At 38.0% G+C, this 21,556-nt stretch overlaps 1 protein-coding gene across 3 annotated transcripts in view; it reads left to right on the top strand.

Moving 5' to 3' along the window:
* FNDC3B (fibronectin type III domain containing 3B) overlaps positions 1–21,556 on the top strand; it is a 334,918-nt gene that overhangs the window by 195,249 nt on the left and 118,113 nt on the right. For all 3 annotated transcript variants that reach the window (XM_070406793.1, XM_070406792.1, XM_070406791.1), the window contains exon 6: positions 2,640–2,930. In XM_070406793.1, the coding sequence (XP_070262894.1) occupies positions 2,640–2,930 (291 nt within the window). The remainder of the gene's footprint in view (positions 1–2,639; positions 2,931–21,556) is intronic.

Here is a 21,556-nt window from a genome sequence, read left to right as displayed (position 1 = left end):
TATAAATATACGCATTTTATTACTTCAAACATTTATTATGTTGGTTCAGATAAATTTTATGAGAAATATCTGTTACACTATAGAGTTTTGGAGCAAATTACTACCTCACTTACTCTTATCAGTTATAAATATATATTTTCTCCTGTATGTTCATCTCACATTGTAATTTTTTTTATTAACGAAAGAAAAATTTGAGATAGGTATTTCAAGTGAAATCTTCTGTTGTAACTTAGGGATAGAATTAGTTTGGTAATTTTTTTTTTTTTTTTTAGTAGTTAGAAGTAAATTTAGTATAATTCAGAAGAATCAGGTGCTACCATGACAGTGTATGGAGAGATGATAGCAAAAGATGAAATTAACACTTTAATTTCATAGAGGTGTCAATAACTTCCTATCAGTAGTGACAAAGCACCCCAAAATATCAGATGAGTGGGCATATTCCATGAAAATATTTGGATAAAAACTGAAAAAGATTCAGTTTCTTAAACTATTCAGTCCTTTGACACACTATACATTAAGTATTTGAGTGTTTGTCGAGTTTTCTGGTTAGGTCTGAGCTTAATGACACTGTGAAAAGCCTTGGCTGTGGACCCATAGCTTGATGAAGAGTAGTCTGTTAGTAGGAGGCCACATAGTTACTATGTTGTAAACGATGTACTTTGCAATTTTAGACAACAGAATTTAAATCATTAGAATTAAGCAATATAAATATTGTGTGTTAATTTCATAGGGTATTTTGGTTTAATTTCATTAAAATAGCACAGAGTAATAATGTGCAAATAACAGTGCCTTTATTGATTTTAAATGAAAGAAAACAGTAAAACAAAATCCCTTTGCATTAATAAAAAAAATCCATATGAACATATTCTTATCTTAGTTCTCAACATTTATACCTAAAAGAAATTTAAACATTTAATTTCCCAAACTATAAGAGCTTAAAAATTGTTTGACATATTTTAAAAGATTAATATATTAGTGCCCAAGTTAAAGCATTGTGATATTTAAAATATTTATTATCCTTTTTGTATATTTGAACATAATTTATTTGGGCATTTGCTTTTTTAATAGTGTTTTATTTGTTTTTTCACATTCTCTGGTACAAATTGGTTATCTTGTGAATATTTGCTTTATTTATTTTTTCCTTCTAATCCTTACCCAAAGATTTTTTTCACTGATTTTCAGAAAAAGTTGGGGAAAGCGGGAGAGAGAGAGAGAGAGAGAGAGAGAGAGAAAGAGAGAGAGAAAGAACAGAGAGACACATCAAACCTGCAACCCAGGTACATACACTTGACTAGGAATCAAACCTTCTAACCTGTGGTGCGCAGGCCCATGCTATTAACTACTGAGAAACATGGGCCAGGGCATGAATGTTTGCTTTTTAAAGGTCTTCCTTAAGTTTTGTGAAGAGAAAGAAAGTGAAAAGTGGAAACACCAGTTGTTAACTAGGGTGGCCATACAGTCCTGGTATGCCTGGAACAGTATTGGGTGAGGTCTTGCATGTAGGGCCCTTTTTTCATATAAACATATAAGGACCCAATCTATACTATGTTTTGCATTTTAAATAATATCTGAATATTGCTTTTAATTTATTTAAATTTAATATATCCCCCTTCTGCTCCGATCATGAGATTATTTTGCAGGCTCCCATTTTCTTTAGAGCCACTTAAAAATATGCATAGTTAAGCCAGCTTAACATTCTACTAGTCAGTTTGTCTTGTCTCCTGATTACTCCAACATAGGAGTTTGAGACCACAACCAAACATATTCTATTTGACACCAAGTTGAAGGGATGGCTTATATTCACCCTTGCAGTATCTTCTTGAATATTGTCCCTGATTCTGTGAGCTTTGACTCTTTTTAATAGAAATTTCTCATCTCATCATTTTAGTAGGTTTTATTCAAATGTTGACTATTTTAGATGCCACAAGTTACTCCTTTTATTCTGGGTGCTATATACTTTCCAATAGAAAGCTATTCTGTCTACAAAGGTAACTATATTTTTAAGTATCTTGATTCTAAGTAAACATTTAAGGGGTATTTTATTTTTTCTAATTTTTTATATATTGCAACAGCTGAAAAAAATATTTTGACAGGCAAAATCGAATTTATAAATTCAATCAGAATAGGAGGTTTTTTTTGTTGGACACTAATTTTGTCTTCTTTAGTATAAAAGTGTCTGGAACATGTCTGAACACACAGTGTAGTAATTAAAGATTAATTATTCCTAGCCCAGCTGGTGTGGCTCAGTGGTTGAACATAGACCTATGAACCAGGAGGTCATGGTTTGATTCCCGGTCAGGGCACATGCCTGGTTTGCAGGCTCAGTCCCCAGTGTGGGGTATGCAGGAGGCAGCTGATCAATGATTCTCTCTCATCACTGATGTTACTATCTCTCTCTCCCTCTCCCTTTCTGAAATCAATAAAAATATTTTTGTAAAGATTAATTAATCTTTGATTGATCAGAAACAAATGGGACTATTATAAGCATGTATAACATGTATATTATTTTCTTAAAAATATTTTAATACTGTATTTAGTAATATTAAAAAAGCTTGTTAACAGTCAGGTTATTTAACCATTTAATAATTTATTATTGAAACATAGACTGAGCTGGCATTTGTCATAATCATCCATTTTAGAACTTATACCACTCTATGGAATGTCAAGCTACATTACCCGGGAAGACCAGTACATCAAGCCTCCACACAAAAAACTGAAAGACCGCCAGATCGACCGCCAGAATCGCCTCAACAGCCCACCCTCTTCTATCTACAAAAGCAATTGCACAACCGTGTACAATGGCTATGGGAAAGGCCACAACGGTGGAGGGGGTGGAGGTGGAGGTGGCGGCAGTGGTGGTGGGCCGGGAATTAAGAAAACGGAGCGCCGAGCAAGAAGCAGTCCAAAATCGAATGATTCAGACTTGCAAGGTAATGTGCAAAAATGTTTGCCCCGAGGAGAGAATTACTGAGATGGGGTCATCCTAAAAGAAACATCTTTTACATAGGAACATTATATTATGGTGGTTGGTCTTTCTACTAGGAATCTTTGGGTAGACTTCTGATCTTTTTTTAGGACAATATAGCATCGTCTCTCTTTTATTAACACTTCATGGGAAAATATTATTTTTTGGTTATATGTGCCAAGTACTACTTAATCTCAGTAACAAGTATCTGAAAGTGTCTTTACATTAGCCTTTTTCATTTGTGTCACTCTAAGTAGATAGATGTAGAAGAGATCCAAAGTAAAACAGTATTTCTAAGACAGAGGGATAGTTTAAATCTCAAAATAATTATACATCATAAAACCAGGTGTAATTCTGTGCTGTACTGAAATTTATCATTGTGTAAGAGGAATATATTTCGTTTAGTTTCACGTATGAGTTATTGTGTAACGCTACCTTTGGCATCCCGAATGAACTATTCATAGACTAAGACTGAGATGCAAGAATTAGGGTCACCACATATTGTAGAGAGACATCCACTCAAAAGGGCCTATGTTTTTTTGCAGAATAATCTTGTGGGTTAATTTGGGAAAGAACTTATATATGTTTTAAATTCAGTTTTTAGGTAAGAGTTAGAGAAAACCTATTTTGATGCCACAGGAGTTAAAAACAGAGGCTTTTTGAAGAAGGTAACTTTTTAAATCCTCACCCGAGGACATGTTTATTGATTTGAGAGAGAGAGGGTGAGAGAGAAAGAAAGATAGAGAAACATCGATGTGAGAGAGAAACATTGATCAATTGCCTCCCATATGCTCCCTGACCAGGGATTGAAACCACAACCTTAGGTATGTGCCCTGATCTGGATTTGAACCTACAATCTTTTTGGTGTATGGGATGATGCTCCAACCAACTGAGCCTCTTGTCTGGGGCAAGAAGGTAACATTTTGATAAGCTAGGTGAGTTTACAGATATAAACAAAGGCATGAATAACTGTAAAAGACTGGATAAGAGCTGATTATTATACTCATTAAATATGCCCTTTCTTTATTGGGCCATAACCAGGGAGAAACAAGACGGTGTATGTGAGAATCTGTGTGTGAATGAAACAGATGGAGGTTATGTATGTTTGATTGTGTAAGGAAGACTGGACTGTGTCAGAGCAGAGGAAAACGGTAAAACCGGATGTTGGCATCAACATTGGCCCCCATATTGATTGTATGAGTGAATTGTAGCATAAATAAGAGGAATAGTAAGATAACTGTGAACTGTGAACAGTCATTTCTCTGAGTGAAATGTATTATAGGTTCTTTTAATTTTGGCTTTATTTTTAATTCTCCAAGTTTTATGAATTATTCTTATTATTAAGCATTTTCCCCCAAGCATTATTCTTATATTTATTTATTTATTTTTAATTTTTTATTGATTACGGTATTACAAAATTATTCTTATATTTATTAAACAAAACACAAGTAAGTATATAAGAGAGACCTAAGATTCAAGAGGTCTTTAAATAGCTCTTAAGGCAAAGCCCTATACTTGCCATATAGAATAGTTTTCATGAAATAATACTGTCATTTCTAAGCTTGAAATTATTTTACTACCTTAGACATAGACTAAAATTCATACACAAAAAATTAGAAATGTTTTCCTAAGGAGAATTTCAGTCCACAGGAAAGAAAGAATGTATAAGCTGTCTTCAGAGAGCTTATGAGGTTTGATCTACCTTGATTAGTTGATTTATTCTATAATAACTTTTGTTCTGTCTTACACCAAAAGAGATTTAAGGAAGATGACATAGATACATATAGAGGCTTATTTCATTAAGGACCTGAGAGGTTTACATGCTGGATAAAAAATAAGTATCCAATTACCCAAATGCATTGAAAACGTATGTCCTGACAGAAATCTGCACACAAATGTTTATAGCAACTTTATTCATAATTGCTAAAACTTGGAAGCACCAAGATGTCCTTTAGTAAGTGAATGGATAAGTAAGATGTGGTACATCCAGACAATGGAGTATTACTTAGTGCTAAAAAGAAATGAACTATCAAGCCATGAAAAGACATGGAGTCATCTTAAATGCATATTACTAAGTAAAAGAAGCCAAATTGAGAAGTCTATGTACTGTATGATTCCAACTATATGATATGCAAAATTATGAAGACAGTTTTTTAGATTCCACATATAGTAAGTGAAATACGGTATTTGTTTTTCTCTGTCTGGCTTATTTCACTTAGCATAATAGCCTCTAGGTCCATTCAAATGGCAAGGTTTCATTCTTTCTAAGGGCTGAATAATATTCCATTCTGTATATATACCAAATCTTCTTTATCCATTCATCTATCAATGGATACTTTGGTTGCTTCTATATCAATAAAAACAGTCATAGGCATATAAAGTACAGCATAGGAAATATAGTTAATAATATTTATAATTACCATATATGGTGTTAGATGGGTACTAGAGTTACTGGGGTGATTATTTAATAAGTTATATAAATGTCTAATCACTATTTTATACACCAGAAACTAATATAATACTGTATATCAACTACAGTTGAGAATAATATTTAAAAAACTATGGAGACAGTAAACAAATTCATAGTTTCTAAGAGTTAGGAAGAAAGGAGGAATGACAAGGTGGAGCACTGAGGATTTTTAGGGCAGCATAAGGACTCTGTATACTATAATGGTGAATGCGTGTCATTATACATTTGTCAAAACCCATATAATGTATAACACCAAGAGCTCCATATACCCTAATGTAAACTATGGACTTTGGGTGATGGTGATGTATCAATGTAGGTTCATCAGTTGTAACAAGTGTACCACTTTGTGTTAGATTTTGATAGGTGGGACAGGCTCTGTGAATGTGGAGACAGTGCATATATGGATGGGCACACTCTATACCTTCTGCTCAGTTTTACTGTGAACCTAAAACTGCTCTAAAAAGCAGTCCATTAAATAAATATCTGAGGAAACTGAGAACAAATAAGATGAAGACATTAAGTTTGTACATAAAAGAATCCTATAGAATTGCTTATGTAGGCCATGTAGGAGGCTCTGAGCCTCCTGGTTGTCAAAGCAAAGAGGGAAACATATCATCAGATGGAGAAGGTAAACAAATCACCTCTTATGTAGTCCATTATGTTGCTCATGTTTCAGTCTGTTTCAGAATGTAGTGTTGGCCGTAGTAATCCCCAAAGACTTTTTCTGCTTTCTTATAATTGGGAACATTCTATCCCAGACCATCTTTGTGTTTGCATTTATTTCAGCTGACTATTATACCCAGGAAACAAGTCTTTTACATAATTCTCAAGTGTATGACACCATCTGATTAATATTAAACTGCAGTTAATACTAGAGTGATTGATCTGTTTCCATTCATATGTGGTTTACACAAGAATAGGATATACACTTAACCATGTTATGGTATTTTCTAAATTCTACATGGGTTAAGATGTCCACATTTCCAGAGGAGGCCAAACTTTTTCTTCAGAATTCCCTAGCTTTTGAGGAAATCTAAATGAGTTAATTACCCTTTTACCACTTACAAAAGACAAATGTTAACAAAAAAGGGACAAATTTTAAATTTGTACTTGGTCCTGTGATAAAACTAATTACACTAAGTACACTATCTCTCTCCCTCTCCCTTCCTCTCTGAAATTATATATATATATATATATATATATATATATATATATATATATATATATTTATATTATTAATAGAGATTCCTAAACCTCATTTCAGACCTCCCAAAATCAGAATCTTTTTGCCTAATCTGGCTTCATGTTTTTTTAAAACAAATCTCCATTGGGAGTGATGGTCAGCCAAGAGAACTATGTCTGATATTTTTTTAAATATATTTTTATTGATTTTTAGAGAGGAAGAGAAAGAGAGAAACATCAATGATGAGAGGGAATCATAGATTGGCTGCCTCCTGCATGTTGTACCAAGCCCACAACCCAGGCATGTGCCCTTGACCAGAATCAAATCTGGGAGCCTTCGGTCCACAGGCCAACACTCTATCCACTGAGCCAAACCGGCTAAGGTGAACTATATCTGATATTATAGATGGTTACAGAGGTGTGGTTCATGACGTTGTTCCTGATGTAATATAGGAACTTAGCTTAACTAACCATTCTCTACCTACCTCCTGGGACTATGCCTGGTAGATAGCAAGTACTCAGTAAATATTTGTGGAATGAATCCTTCATCTTAATTGCTTTGTTTTCCAGAATAGGCCTTCTGTTTGAACACGTAATTATTGTACCATTTCCTCTTCTAGAACAAATTGCTGAAGGAAAGAGTTCTGCAGCCACCCCCTCCTTTCATTTACAATTACCTTCAGGAAAACAGCCTGAGCAGGACAAACTCCCACAGTGCCCCCAGAGAAATGGATGATTCCCGTTTCATTGCACAAACTACCTGGAGTTAATGGTCTGATGTGGGTGGAGAACAGTTGGGGCTTTGGTATCAGACATCTGGCTTTGTCACATGCTATTTACTTTTAGTATTCCCTTCACCTGTAAAATGGGTATTTTAATTTCTGTTATTAAATATTAAAAATAGCCTCTCTTAGTTCTTAACACTTCAGTATAATGGTCATCCTTGTTACTTGAACATTCTTAACTGTCTTCCTCCTGTAATCTTAGGGTCAACTCTCATCCCAGCGATCCCCTTCTCAAAACAGGTATCTCTCTACCCTCCCTCTGCCCTTCCCCTGCAACTCCTTCCCCTGTAAATCAGATGTGGCTTCCTTCTGCTTACAGCCATCTTACATTTTGAAAGCCAAACCTGGACCACTTCTTCTGAAAGCTTTATTCAGGCTCTCTGGGAGGGATTTCGACTGGGCAGAAATCTGGCACCTCAGGCCAAGTGCCACGTTATGGGACATGACAGCTCTGAGTGAGAGAGCACTCTGGGTACCCTCTAGGGCATCCTTTGGCATGGACCCTGTTTTCATGTCTTCTCATACATTTCTTATAAGCTCAAGCTATGATTGCCCTTGCTCAGTGTGATCCTTAATTGACTTTATGTTTTAAGATGTGTGATTATTTTCCTCCCAATCCCATCCTCTGTATTATGAATGGCCACAGCTCCATTAGATCTGAACATGCCATTCCCTTCCTTGATGGGGTAGTCCCATTGTCTGGGGAATAAAATCTAAACTGCTTACTGTGGCACCCACTAGCCTCCTAAAGTACGGCAGGCCCTCCCCTCCCCCTCCTGTGCCCGGTGCCCAAAGTTTTGTCCCATTTCATGAATATGCCTCATTCTCTCTTCTTGGCCTGTCCTTTCTGTCCCTCTGCCTATCAAACTCTCAGTTTTTCAAGAACCAGCTCAGAGAGCACCTCCTCTGTGAAGCCTGCCTGTCTTCCCAGGGTATAATAATGCGTACTAGTTAGGGGAAAATACTTCAAGAATTTTTCTCTTTTTCCTTTCCCAGATTTGATTTTGGATCAGTGCTTGGGCACCAAGTCCATGGGTGTTCAGGACAGGAATGGAAAATGTCCTGTGTGCAGATTGTTGTGCAAGAGCTGGGCCTTGCCTGTTCTGTGGCCAAAACCCAGTTAAAATTGTCCTATTGCCTTTCATCACAGAGGCTAAAGTTTTTGTTGCCCTTTTATTAAGAGCAGAGTCTTGTTCCTTCCATTTTATCCTTGGTAAAAACCAAAGCATTTATTATTAAGGAAGTTACCGAGTGGGATATGGGTTTGTAACTGAAATTTCCCAATTTTCAACCAGAGTTGTAGTCCCTTTGTCATGTATCCCCAGACAGGAGAGGAAAGTTATCTGCTAGAAATGATTATGTGAAGTCAGAGTGAAAAATCAAAACTTTGTGAGGATCCATTGGTGGGGAGAGAGCCCCTTTGAGTTGCTAGCATATAGATAATAGCTTATGTGAAGACCTTTAGAACTTACAGAGACATGTGGGAAAAATTGAGACAAAATGGTAAGAATTCCAAATATAGTAGAAATGAGGATACAGCATACTTTTGGCATCTGACCTTTGGAATTGTTGAGAATCCAAAGATTCAGTTACACTTCAGATGAAATTCCATCACATAGAGTCATAATTTCTGATTGTAACACTGAAAGCCGGTGACAAAAGCATTACTCTTGAGCTTTTCTCCTTCAGAGATCACAAACTGCCTTCTGACCCGAGCTGTAGTTCTTATCAGGTTTTTGTATTCCAATCCCTTCCCAGAAGGTCCTCTCTGACACTTTTTTCCTGTCTCTATATGTTTCTATCATTTCTCAGAAGCCAGAATCTGCCCCCAGTAGCTGTTTACTGAGCATTAGCAGGGAAGTTTATGTATTCTGCTGGTAAGAATGACTGTAGTAAGGTCTGAGATGCTGGACAGTTGTAGTCCTTGAAGGCTGCCCTCGGTTGGACGGGCGGGCTCTGGGCGGGGTGGCTGCATCCACCTGTGCAGGGCTGACAGTGTTTCCTTTGTTCGAAAGGACGAGCCTCCTGTTAATAAGGTCTGGAATGTTGGGAGTCAAGGCAGATTTTGTTTTGGAATCTCTTTCGGTCTTGGCTCTCTGTAAGAGAGAACACTGGTGCTTTTCTGCTTAAAGTAAGTTACTCAGCGGGGCTTTCACACTACATAAGGGCCTCTTCTCACGGGCACCCTTTCTAGCGCGGATGCACATCCCCCCTGTAGGCTCAGACAGGGGATTTGGGAAGAGCCCCTGGGGTGTGGAGGGGGCAGGGTTCTGTTTCCTCCTAGAGTGTGTGCTTGCTCTCTGCATTTGAAAATGTACAGTTTCTAGGTGGATTTTAATGAGTGCTTCATGTCTCAGGTCTTTGGTGATGATAAATCCTGTGTGTTTTCACCTGTCTGCAGCTGCAGAGGTCTCCTAAGCATGGCAAACCTATCAAAAAAACATGGAAAAACTTAAAAGTGAGCTCAAGTCAGTGGAATTCACTCCTCTTTCTGCCAAGTACAGTCTGAAAAGTGAAAATAGTCCAAACAAGCCCAAATAACTTTTCCTTTTTAAAAAGATAATGTAGACCCCTGGGGCCAAATGCAAGAGACATTCTTTTTGGTGAGAAACGGGGCATTTAACACCCTCACTTCTATTTTAAATGTGGGCTCCCAGACCCACACGTCCTCAGTTGTGGAGGCCTCTGAGTGGCTGCAGGCCCTGGAGCAGCTGCCCACCTGCGGATGGGAAAGGACAGGCTTGGAGACAGAAGCTGTTTGGGGAAGGTGCGTGCTGCTCTTTGACCTGTGGCTTCTGACCTGGGCATTCCCCTCTGAGGGCCCGAGCCGGAGATGTTAAACCGTGAATAACTCTTGTTCTGAAAGACTCCCATATGAGAGAAGTGCTGCCTTTAATAGTGAACAGGAAAATCTTCAGTTCAACAAAGAGGAAACTGCAGTGGCCCAAATTGTTGCTAATGAGTGGAGTGTATAGTTGTCTTTATCAAGTTACATCACTCATCCTATCTTTTTGTCCTTTTCCTTATACTTATGTTGCAGTCTGGAATGTTTTTAAGATGTTACTATATTATATTTTCAAGATGAGACATTTTTGTCATGTCAGTTTAACAAGTCTTAATTCATTAAATCATACTTGAAGCTTAATATTTTTCATTTATATGTTAAAGGGCAAGTGACATGTGAAAAAATTCTTTGCATTTCCTTTTGAAATGAATGCTCACCAGAAGACTGAGGGCAGGATTTTGATTAGTTTCTACCATATGTAGTACTTAACTCTGTGAACCCATATTATTTTCTCTGCCTTTTTACTTTCTTGGGAACTGATCATAGAGTCATTTGGATGACATCAGAAACCATGTTGGTAAAATACATATCATTCCAAAGAATCCTTTAAACAGCAGATGTAAGTGATGACATGGTTTGTTTCTGGTACATATATAACCTTCAATTTTGTTGAATTGAAACTTTCGTATGTCTTTCTCTCATTTAGCTAAGTTGACTTCTGAATTTAACTGGGTCAGAGGTCAGCATCACAAGTGTGCCCTGCTTAGAAGCAAAATAGCTTACTAGTGAGAACCTTGCATTTAGTTCCAGCTCTGCCTCTTGTGAGCTGTGTGCCTTTGAGGAAGATAGTCTCCCAAAGCTTCAGTTTCTTCACATACGTATAAAATGGAGGTAATTAATAGCCTGTATTTCAGAGGGCTGTCATGAGCTTTTAATACAATTTCAGACTCTTATTAAGACTAAGTACTTTAAAAATATTAGAGTGTGGTGAAGAAAGACCATAACATTTTTCTGCTTACGAGAACTGCCTCCTGGGATCATGTTAACAGTACACCCAGCCTCTGAGCACACCCCAGAGTGCTGAGAGGCAAGACATCCTGCAGTCTGGGTCATGCTGAGTAACCTTGAGTGCCAAGGACTTGAGATATGAAGGGATTACAAGGGGCGTCTAGACCAAAAAAAATTCTCTTGGCTATGGCTACTGCCCACAAACAATCTGATGAATTCTGAGCAAGAATAAAATTCAGCCCTCTTTCCTCATCGTTTCTCTGCCTCCTCTCTGGGCTGGATTCTCTTGTGAGGCTGAGGAGTGGAGCCTGATTCTGTTTTTTAATCTGCTCAACAGATTGACTGCTTTAAATTACTTAGCTAGATATTAGAAGTTTTGGGGAAAGGTAGGTGGGAGCTGGTTAGCTGGAGATGACTTAGGTGAATGACAACTTTTTGCTAATACTCATATTACTTGCTATAGAGGCAGTTAGTTAATCCAGGTGTATACACTAACTAGGAAGCACACTAAAATGCGAAGTTCAGCACTTGCACCTTGGAAATTATACCTCATCACTTCCATATCCTATTGGTCATATTGCATTAGTCACATACCGTGTCTGTTGTGTCTGTTGATACATTGTGGGAGATGTCTGCACAGAAGTGTGACTACCAGGAGAGGATGTTCAAGGGGTGGGGTGGGGTGGGGAAGAGAAGGTGGCATCACAGAAGCTGGCTGCCACAGTGTGTAGAGTCGGAAACCATTTCTGTGAATAGTACATCTGAACTAGTCTCCGCATTTGTGCTGTAATTGCGGTTACTTTCCCCCTGTTCTATCAACATTGACTTGTCACTGGATCTCCTTCTGTGGAATGGTCCTTTAGGATCCCTACATAAAACTGCTGTATGCAGAGGCAAGGAGTTGAATCTTGGGTTTTGTGGGATTAGTGTATTGTAGTGTGACAATTATAGTCATTATTACAGATGTGCTAATTACAGGTCATCCTTCCTGTCATGACTAGCCTTGGCTTTATTTTTAATTTAATTTGCCTAACCAAACACACCACAGTGTAGCAGACTATATTACCCTGTTTCAACTTTGGGTGCTGTAATAAGACCTTGAAATTCTATTAATTGAGCAGAGAACACAAGTGTGAAATGGGAAAGGTCCTTGGAAACAGGAGTAATGCTAGCTCATTACTTATTATTTACTCTTTACAAACAAAGAGCATACATGTTCTTGTAGTTGACTATAAAATTTCCTCTTTTTTCTCTGGTGTCGAATTTACATTTTGAAAAATGTTAAGATCATAACTACCACTTGCCAACTGCAGGGGAAGAATGGGGCTCCCCATGTAGGTGTTGTGCTCAGAAAGGGGCAGGAAGGACTTGGTGATAGTGGTGAGGATGGTTTGCTCCAAGCACAGAAGGGAATTGTGATGGTTCAGGAAGACTGGAAAATAAGGAGGCAGGAGAAAAATGAGTAGGGCTCCAGAGGAATGGCACATTGAAATAAAAGGAAGTGGCAAAATGGGAAAACAACTAGAATGAAAGGAACAGACACAGTGGGCAGGAACGATAAGATGGACTGTGGAATAAAGATAATTTGGGAAAAAACAAGAGGCAGAAAATAAGAGAGGTTTCATGTTCCATTTTTATATATTCCATTCCTCCCACTAGGTTAACATTTTCCCAGAGAAGTGGGGTGCAGAAAGGAAAGCCTTTTGCCCTATTGTAGTCCATGAGTCCTTTTGATGGCTGCTCCACTTTGAGCAAATCTCCATGTGAATAAGCTCTCACTCTTCCTACTTGGACTTTCCCAACACTTATGTCTTCCTCCGGGGCTGGTAGAGCTCCCACTGCCAGTGAACAGTGATTTGATAAGCAAATTAAAAATGCAGTCTTAAAAAAAATAAATAAAAGAAGTGACCTATTTCACTTCAGTGTTTCTCACTGGAAACTAAGATATATAAAAGTTAAAGGATGGTATCATTCTGGATAGATCTATGCAAAGAAATCTGTATAAATATATAAACATATATATGTATGTACATATATACATATATAATTATATTTTAAACTTTATAAGACTATAAATTATGATAAATGTATTTCAAATGTATGCATTTTACTTAAATTTAATATGTTAAAATTCTATAAACATTTTATTATAGCCTTTGCTCTGCCATTTTCAGGAAAATAACATTTTTTAAAAGTCAAAAAAAAGCAGTCTTAGGAAGAACATTGAAAGGAGTTAGTAGCACATGGTATTGAGATACTGGGTTTTTGATGAGTAATGAAGTGATGTTTTAGAGTTTTGATATTCTTAAAAGCTGAAATTTAGAAATCTTTCCTAATTTTTAATTTTAGCTTAAAAATTAAGAACAAGTAAAGGGTTTACCTTTACCTCTGGTCAGTGTGCCTTTGTTAATGGCAGCCTGCTTTAATTGAAGATGCTATGATTATTTTTAGGTCCTCTTGCAATCTAAAGCTGCTTTAAAATGCAGTCCTTTCTGAAGAGAAAAAAGGAAGTTCACTATTACCTTACCTTCACATATAATAGAGAGGAATATTGATGGCATTTCAATTATGTGCCCAAGCCTTGCTTTGTGTACTTACTAGAACTACCTCATCAGAACAGCATGAGGAAGAACTAGCACTACCAACAATTGTTTTTAGTATCACAAATGCATTTATTACTGCTACTCTTAAGTCACACAGTGAACTTAGATTGACCTCTTTTTCTCTATTATTTGAAAAGACACAAATTATTTTATGGAATGGTAAGATCCTTAAAACCAAGAGGAATGAAGAAACTGCCATATTTTTAGTTCACTGAGTTCCTCAAAACTATTTCAGTATCTTGCCAAGCACATTTAAAAAAAAATATTTAGTCTTTCAGGAAGATTTATCTATTGGTGGAATGTTGCTTCAAGGAACTCCATAAGATATCAGCACTCTTGAAAACTGGTTAAATCATGTGTTGCTCAAGTGAAAAATGGTTATTGGTGCCATAATTCTTCAGCTACCAGGTTTTCTCTCTTTTTTTTAACCTTTTAAAACACACTGATACCATTAATATTACTTACTACTCACACTATCATCTATGGGATAGAGGATGGCTTGAATTTGATTGTAGGCAGTTTATTATTTGAAACTGTATTTTGATGTCATTGAAGATTTCCATTTTATAGACTATTATTCTCCACAGATTTCACTATCTGGATTTAGTGGACTCAGCACCATCTAGAATACCATCCATAAGGGCAAAACTGTCTTTATTAAGTTTAAGAGGCACTACTGCATTAGTATTTTATACTGGAAAGTATCTTTTAGGTAGTGTAGATACATACATTATAGAATCAGTAAAATTTCCTACTGATTTGCCTGATTCTGCAGGGTGATACCTGTCTTCTGTATGTATTATTTTTGAAATAATTCTAGGGCAGTTGGCTACTATTCTGTGATCATGTCACCCATAGTTGGAATAGAAAATACAGTGATCTTTCATACATTAGCCTTTGTACTTAAGCTTTCAGAACTTTTGATAATCTGTGGGATGTTTTATACCCAGAAATTAAATTCTCACCCATTCCCCTTTTTCTCCTATGTTATACTTTGTCCCTTGCATTTTTAAATTCTGTTATTTCTCTTCTGCACCCCCTATACCTGGCTAATACTATGAATGGATTTTCAAAATCCAGAACTTTTTATTTACTCATTCATTTTTCATTTACTACTGGGATATTTTTATTTTTGTTTTGCTTTTTGGCCTGGGAAAGTAGTAGGAAATGATAGATGAGAAGAATGTTTTTAGAACTAGGTTTTTATCATAGCTTTCAAACCACTTACTTTTGAAGGAGAAAGGTTCAAGACTTCCTCCTACTTTAAAACAATGTTGCAAGATCATTGAGTGACTCTGAGGAAAAAGGTAGCACCATAAGTTCATGGTAAAGGAGTATAATCCACTTGGTAGATCATCTTTGTCTTCTTATTTCTGTTTCCTTCCTTCTCACCCCTTTTGCCATGTTTATTATCTCCAGTAATCTCCTGACTAGCCGGTAACCAGCCCTGGATAAGAGCCTAAGGGAGGATGTGTCCAGAGTTTTGCTGTTAATGGCTCTGGTAAAGATTTGGTGTATGAGAACCTGAGACTTAAAATGATGCTCAGAAATTAGAGGGTTGATTCAGGTATTTAGTAGGTTCATAGGAAACCGCTGACTTTTTTTACGTTCAAAAACAGTTGAGTATTAGAAATTTAATATGATCCAACCTAATATTCTAGACCCCCAAAGTGACTGATAATTGAAAAGTGTCTATATCATGTATATATCTGTTCTGTTTTCTTATCTGTTGATGCCCCTCCCCGCCCCATCTCCTTTCAGTGTCATGAAAGAATAAGACAAAACAGTGAACACCAGGGAATGCAGTGATTCATCCACTGATAGGTTATTTTTGTAGGCAGCATATCAAAGGTGACATTTTGTGGGAGCAGGGGGTCAGTTAGTCATGTGTGCAAGGCAGGATGTACTGGATTTTATAAAATTACCAAGGAATAAAATGAAGGTTACAATGTCCAAGATGTTTACTTGAAATGGTGGCTAGAGTCATATTGATTAATGCTGGTGAATGAGACACAAGATGGAAAATAAACCATTCCTAGACAAGTGGTAATCATAGGTGACAATTATGTTCATTATACTTTATTTAGGTGGTGGTTTTCTTCCTGGAAAATTACTTTTTTTTAAGAGAAATTTGAGGCATTTGAGAATTAGATATTTTGTGGAAACTTGTGTGTAATTTTTCAGTTTTATCCAGTTTCATAAGTCTTCAGGGAATATTTTCAGGCCTAGATTTATGGACACTGTACATAATATCTGTTACCAAAAGAACATTCTCCTATTAGGCTTATTGGAAAGCATATTATCTGTCTTTTTGCTACCCTGTGTGAGCAGATGTTCCCTCAGCATTTTGAACCATTTTAATGCACAGGATGAGAAAAACAGAACATCAAAAGAAAAAGATTGGCATTAATTTCTGTGACTAGGAAACTGCATTTGAGCAGGGGTAAATGTCCACATTCTCAATCTTGGTTATCCCTGTGCTAAATCTGGGATAAGGCAGTGCGGTGACCTAGTCACTGTCAGACCTCAAAAATTCAATAGCAAATTTCAGTTCTGTATTAGTAGGAGAATGGATTAAAAATAAAAGTTTATGATAACCTCTAGCACGGTCCTGGCACACAGCAGGAACTCAGTTCATTTACTTTGGTTTGACTTTCTTTGCTGTCTATTCATACTGAAATTACTTTTGTCCATGATAGGCTGTGTATTAGTATCCCATGACCCACAAATGACCACACAGTCAGTGATTTATTTAAACAACAGAAAGTTGTTTAATTAATTAGCTGTTGAACTAATTCTCATAGTTCTGGAGAGAATCTGGAGAATACAATTTTGGAGGCCAAAACTTCAAAATCCGTGTCTCTGGGCTGAAATCAAGGTGTTGGCAGGGTCAGGCTCCCTCCAGAAGCCCCAGGGAAGCCTGTTCTCACCTCTTCCCACCTTTGTTGTGGCTGCATCATCTCTGTCTTCAAGACCAGCATCTTCACATCCCTCTGGCTCCATCTTCACATTGCTTTCTCCTCTGAGTCTGTCAGATCTGCCTCCTTAGAAGAATACATGTGATTTCATGTAAGGCCACCGGGATCATCCAGGATAATTTGCCCATGTCAGCATTCTTAATGTCCATAGACTTTGCGTGTTAGATCACATTCACAGGTTCCAGGGTTGGGGCCATTTTCAGCCTACTACAGACTCTTCAGTATCCCCAATCTAGAAACCGGGCCAGAGCCTGCCCTCTATCCTACATAATGTTTAGGTCTGATTGCTGCATTACCTCACCTTCAGCATCCACCACAGGCTTGTCTGTGAGTTACAGTTAATATAAACATACAAATAGCAGCACCGAGTACCTGTCCCTAATAATAACATAGGCCAAGAATCAGTAAGCACAACTACTTCCTCTATAATAGCAGTTTGTATCTTGGAAATCTCTGCACAGTCAGTGAAGCTAATTGAGGCAAGTTAGTTGACTCCTGTAACAATTGTTCACTTTCACTCTGGAAATAGAAGTGAGCTGTGTTGTGGACTTGTATGTGTACACACATGTAAATATGTAGGACATATTTAGTGCAAGTTAAATATCAGGATCTGTATAATTCTTTTAAGAGATGAATAGTGGAATTAATGGTATTTCCTAAAAAGAAGTGAAAGGAGCCTAATTTGCAACATATTAACTTCAAAGAGGAAACTGAGAGTTTTCACCTAGCATGAGATAAGACTCTCAAAGCTTTTCAATTTTGAAAATTGAAGGTAATGCATTCTCAATGAATCTAGTGATCCTGTAATAATTAATGGTTAATTGTTCTGGAATTACTCTAAGAAAATTCCCTAAGAGCTGATGCTATCAGCCATTGAATGGATAGCTAATGCTGTAGATTGATTACACATGTCCTTTCCTTGATAGCTGTTAACTGAGTGGGGTCTAATAGTTGGTTAAATTTTGGAGATGAGTTATATGGACACCAACGTGTCATAAACGTGATAAATTCTAAAGTCCTGTTATCTGCTTTGCTATGTTTTTAATAATAATTGCCTGATGTAATGAAATTGTGTCTTATAGATTTTCTTTTTTTTTCCCTTGGGTAGATTTTTGGCCTAAAGCACAAAGACAGAAGATTTCAACTATATACATGATAGTATTTGAAATCAGTTAAGATTCTTTACTCCTCCAGAATTCTATGATTCTATGAAATTGGTGGGAAATTTATATCAAAGTTAAGTATGTAATTTTATAGTTTAAATTTCAGCAAATCATTGCTTGAACATAATAGTCAGAACTCTGTACCTGCTGAGAGTTTCAAAACTTTCCTTGGACTATAGTTACAAGGAGTCCTAAAACAAGAGGTTGATGAGAGTAAAGAAGTTGAGAGTGGTGTCCAAAGCCCAGAGTGTGTACATGAAGAATCTATTATATATATAAAAGCCTAAGCGACCGTTATGATCGAACGACCGGTCGGCCAGTCGCTATGATGTGCACTGACCACCAGGGAGCAGACGCTCAATGCAGGAGTTGCCCCCTGGTGGTCAGTGCGCTCCCACAGGGGAAGCACCACTCACCCAAAAGCCGGGCTCATTGGTGAGCGCAGCAGCGGTGGCAGGAGGCTCTCCCACCTCCGCAGCAGCACTAAGGATGTCCAACTGACAGCTCCTAGACTGCAAGAGGGCACAGGCCGGCCTGAAGGACCCCCCCCCCCTCAAGTGCACAAATTTTGTGCACCGGGCCTCTAGTAAGAAAATAAAAGGGAAAGAAGTTTTGGCCAAACATGAGAACTCAGCTGGATTATATAGTACCAACCAAGCTGATATAGGTTATCCATGACAGAAGGCAGAGATACCAGTGCCATGACAATCTGTAAATGGAAATTCAAGAAATGGAGGATGACGTTCCAGTCCAGTAACACGAGTCTTCCCTGGAGTCAGGTTCAAGCTCTATCAGATGTGCTAGCTCTATCAGTATTGCTAGGACCTTCATAAGGGGCAAGAGAGGCTGAGGGGACCAAGTCATGTTACCGCTCTAGAATAGCTTCACCAATCTTATTTTCAATGAATTTGAAACATGACGTCTGTCTATTTAGGCCTTTGAACGCTGTGCATAGTTATAAGTCTTTAGTTTTAGCTCCTTACATGCTTTTTCCATAAGAGTATCAATCACTCACAGCATATACTAGTACTATGTCCTGCCAGTTCCTTTTGGAACCAATTTAAATGAGAAAAATAAAGGAATTTGGGAAAAACTTATTTAAGTATGTCTGGTAAATTGTTTTACTATTTGAGGACAGCTCTGGAGACTGAAATACGTTTTCCACTTAGTAGAATTTGGCTTTTTTTGTGAGCCACAGCATTCATGGAAATATGTTGAAATCTTAAATGTAGAGCATATGACTTACCGCGTTTGGTATTACTTGCCGTCTAGAGTGATGTTACGCTCTACACTGCAATATATCTCTGATCAGCAGCATTCAAAATAAGGATGACTTCAGACCACAGTGACGCCTGCATGACATGATTCACAGCTTTCTCTCTGTTCTGGATTCTTCAGATCGGAGAGCACGTAGGCTACACGCCCTTGCTTTCGTATAGGTCTAGAAAATCACATTGATTATTGCGGAATAAGTAGGAATAGCTGTATATCTAAAACACATTTTGTTAAGTGTGACTTTCTAAATTTTCAGTATTGTTGTAGTGCTGCTTTTTTCTTTTCTGAAGTTCCGTGGTTTTTTTAGAGCAGTTTTAGGTTCACAGCAAAATTGAGAAGGTACAAAGCTCTCCCTTATACATTGTTTTTAATCTCTGTGTGTGCACGTGCACTTGCATAGAGATTTTATTCCTTGAGCTGTTCTGTCTGCTTTAACTTTGGTTCCCTTACAGTTCATTTTCTGCATAGTAGCCGCGGGATCTTGTTAAAACCCTGTGTGTTTTCCTTTTGAACTTAGGAAACAGACGCTTTAGCCGCTTTCAGCATTCTGCATCAACTGACTGCTATGCTACCCTACCCCGGCTCCTTCCAGCCCTGCTCCAGCTCTCTGGGCTGTAGACACAGGGCTTCCTTTCCAGTTTTCTAGCATGCCAGGTCCTTCCTGTCCCAGGGCCTTAGCTCATTCTGCTTCTGCTGCCTTGAAAGTTCGCTTGCTCCTCATTCTTCTAGGACTGTGGTCGGCAAACTGCGGCTCGCGAGCCACATGCGGCTCTTTGGCCCCTTGAGTGTGGCTCTTCCACAAAATACCACGTGCAGGCGTGCACGTACAGTGTGATTGAAACTTCGTGGCCCATGCGCAGAAGTCAGTATTTTGTGGAAGAGCCACACTCAAGGGGCCAAAGAGCCGCATGTGGCTCACAAGCCGTAGTTTGCCAAGCCGCAGTTTGCCGACCACTATAATCTAGGAGTAGCCCAAATGCTTCAGAGTCAGAAAGGCCTTCCCTGACTACTCACTCTATCGCATGCATCACCCTTGAAAACATATTCTTCATGGCACCCCCCACTAGCTGACCTCATCATGTTTGTTTCATGTGTGTATATAGTGTCTCTATTCTCCCACCAGAGTTCACCCCTTGAATGTATAGGAAACAGATTGGAGTCAGAAGTTCAAGTGCAGAGCTCAAAGGGACTTCCAAACATCTTTTATAGATAATAAGAAATGCTGAATTTTGTTTTTTATTTAAAATTTTTCATTTTATAAGGCTTGGGTTAAAATACAGAATTCCAATTACAGTTGGAACGAGTTACCAGATAGTTTATTATGCGGTTCGTGTGCCAGAATTGCACAGCATGAAGCACAAAATGCTTTTTTGAGGAACTGCACAGCCAGGTAAGAATTTTATGCTAAGCCTATTTCATCCCCACAGAGGAAGGCCTTTCCCTATAAATGAAGTCTTATATTTCCTTTCTGCCAAATAAATGTAATAAACTGTCATCACTGCTCCCCCACTTTTGTTCAGTGAGAATGAGCCTCTTCTGATGGTTGCAGTCACTGTGGCAATCCATTATTCTTTCTGCTACCATCAGCTCTTACCTTCGCTGGATCTGTGTTTAGTGTTTTTCCCCATCCAGTTTACACTGCGTTTCATGTAATTCATAGGGATTAACACTTCACTCGGATACTCTGGACTGCATGGCCATAAAAACATTTTGGAATATTAAAGCATGCTTTAATATGGATACTGATTCAACCGTTAGTTTTAAACTATTGATTTCTTCCATAGTTTGGGATGGTTTTCAGACAGCAGCTCTTAGTGGTCTGATTCTCTTAGCACTTTTATTAAAGCATCTTCTAAATATGATATAATAACATTTATATTACTCAGCACCTTTGGCTCTCAGAATGGTTTTGCATGTTCTTCTGTTAAATTGATTGTAGGGAAATGTCATGGAACTTGATCATCTGGCCACTTTGTGCTAGCACTGGGGACTGCTTGCTCCCTTGCTCCCACGTGGCTCTTCCAGACAAGGCCACCTCCACTGGTCACTATGTCCTTAGGAGGGAGTTCTAAAGGAAACTTCAAACCTGCACCAGAAAAAAAAGTGGGGATCCATCACTTTCCAAATATTAATAAAATGAGAGACCGAATAACAGGTTCTACTTTGAGATTACTGATGCCATCCACATGTGAAAGCATTCTCTCCTAGAGAGTAGTACCCTGACATTTTGAAACAAGAGTGACTCTACCATTTTAGTTCAGAGAGCTCTCTGATAATAGCCTTCTGGGAAAGGGAGCCTCTGTGACATGTAGCCCAGGAGGCAAGCCTGCTCTGTAGAAGAC

This window comes from Myotis yumanensis, unplaced genomic scaffold, assembly GCF_028538775.1.
Source record: "Myotis yumanensis isolate MYYU_CA2020_CCGP unplaced genomic scaffold, mMyoYum1.0.hap1 SCAF_2, whole genome shotgun sequence".
NCBI lineage: Eukaryota > Metazoa > Chordata > Mammalia > Chiroptera > Vespertilionidae > Myotis > Myotis yumanensis.
Note: the sequence above shows the minus strand (reverse complement) of the source record. Positions and strands in the feature narration are given on the sequence as shown.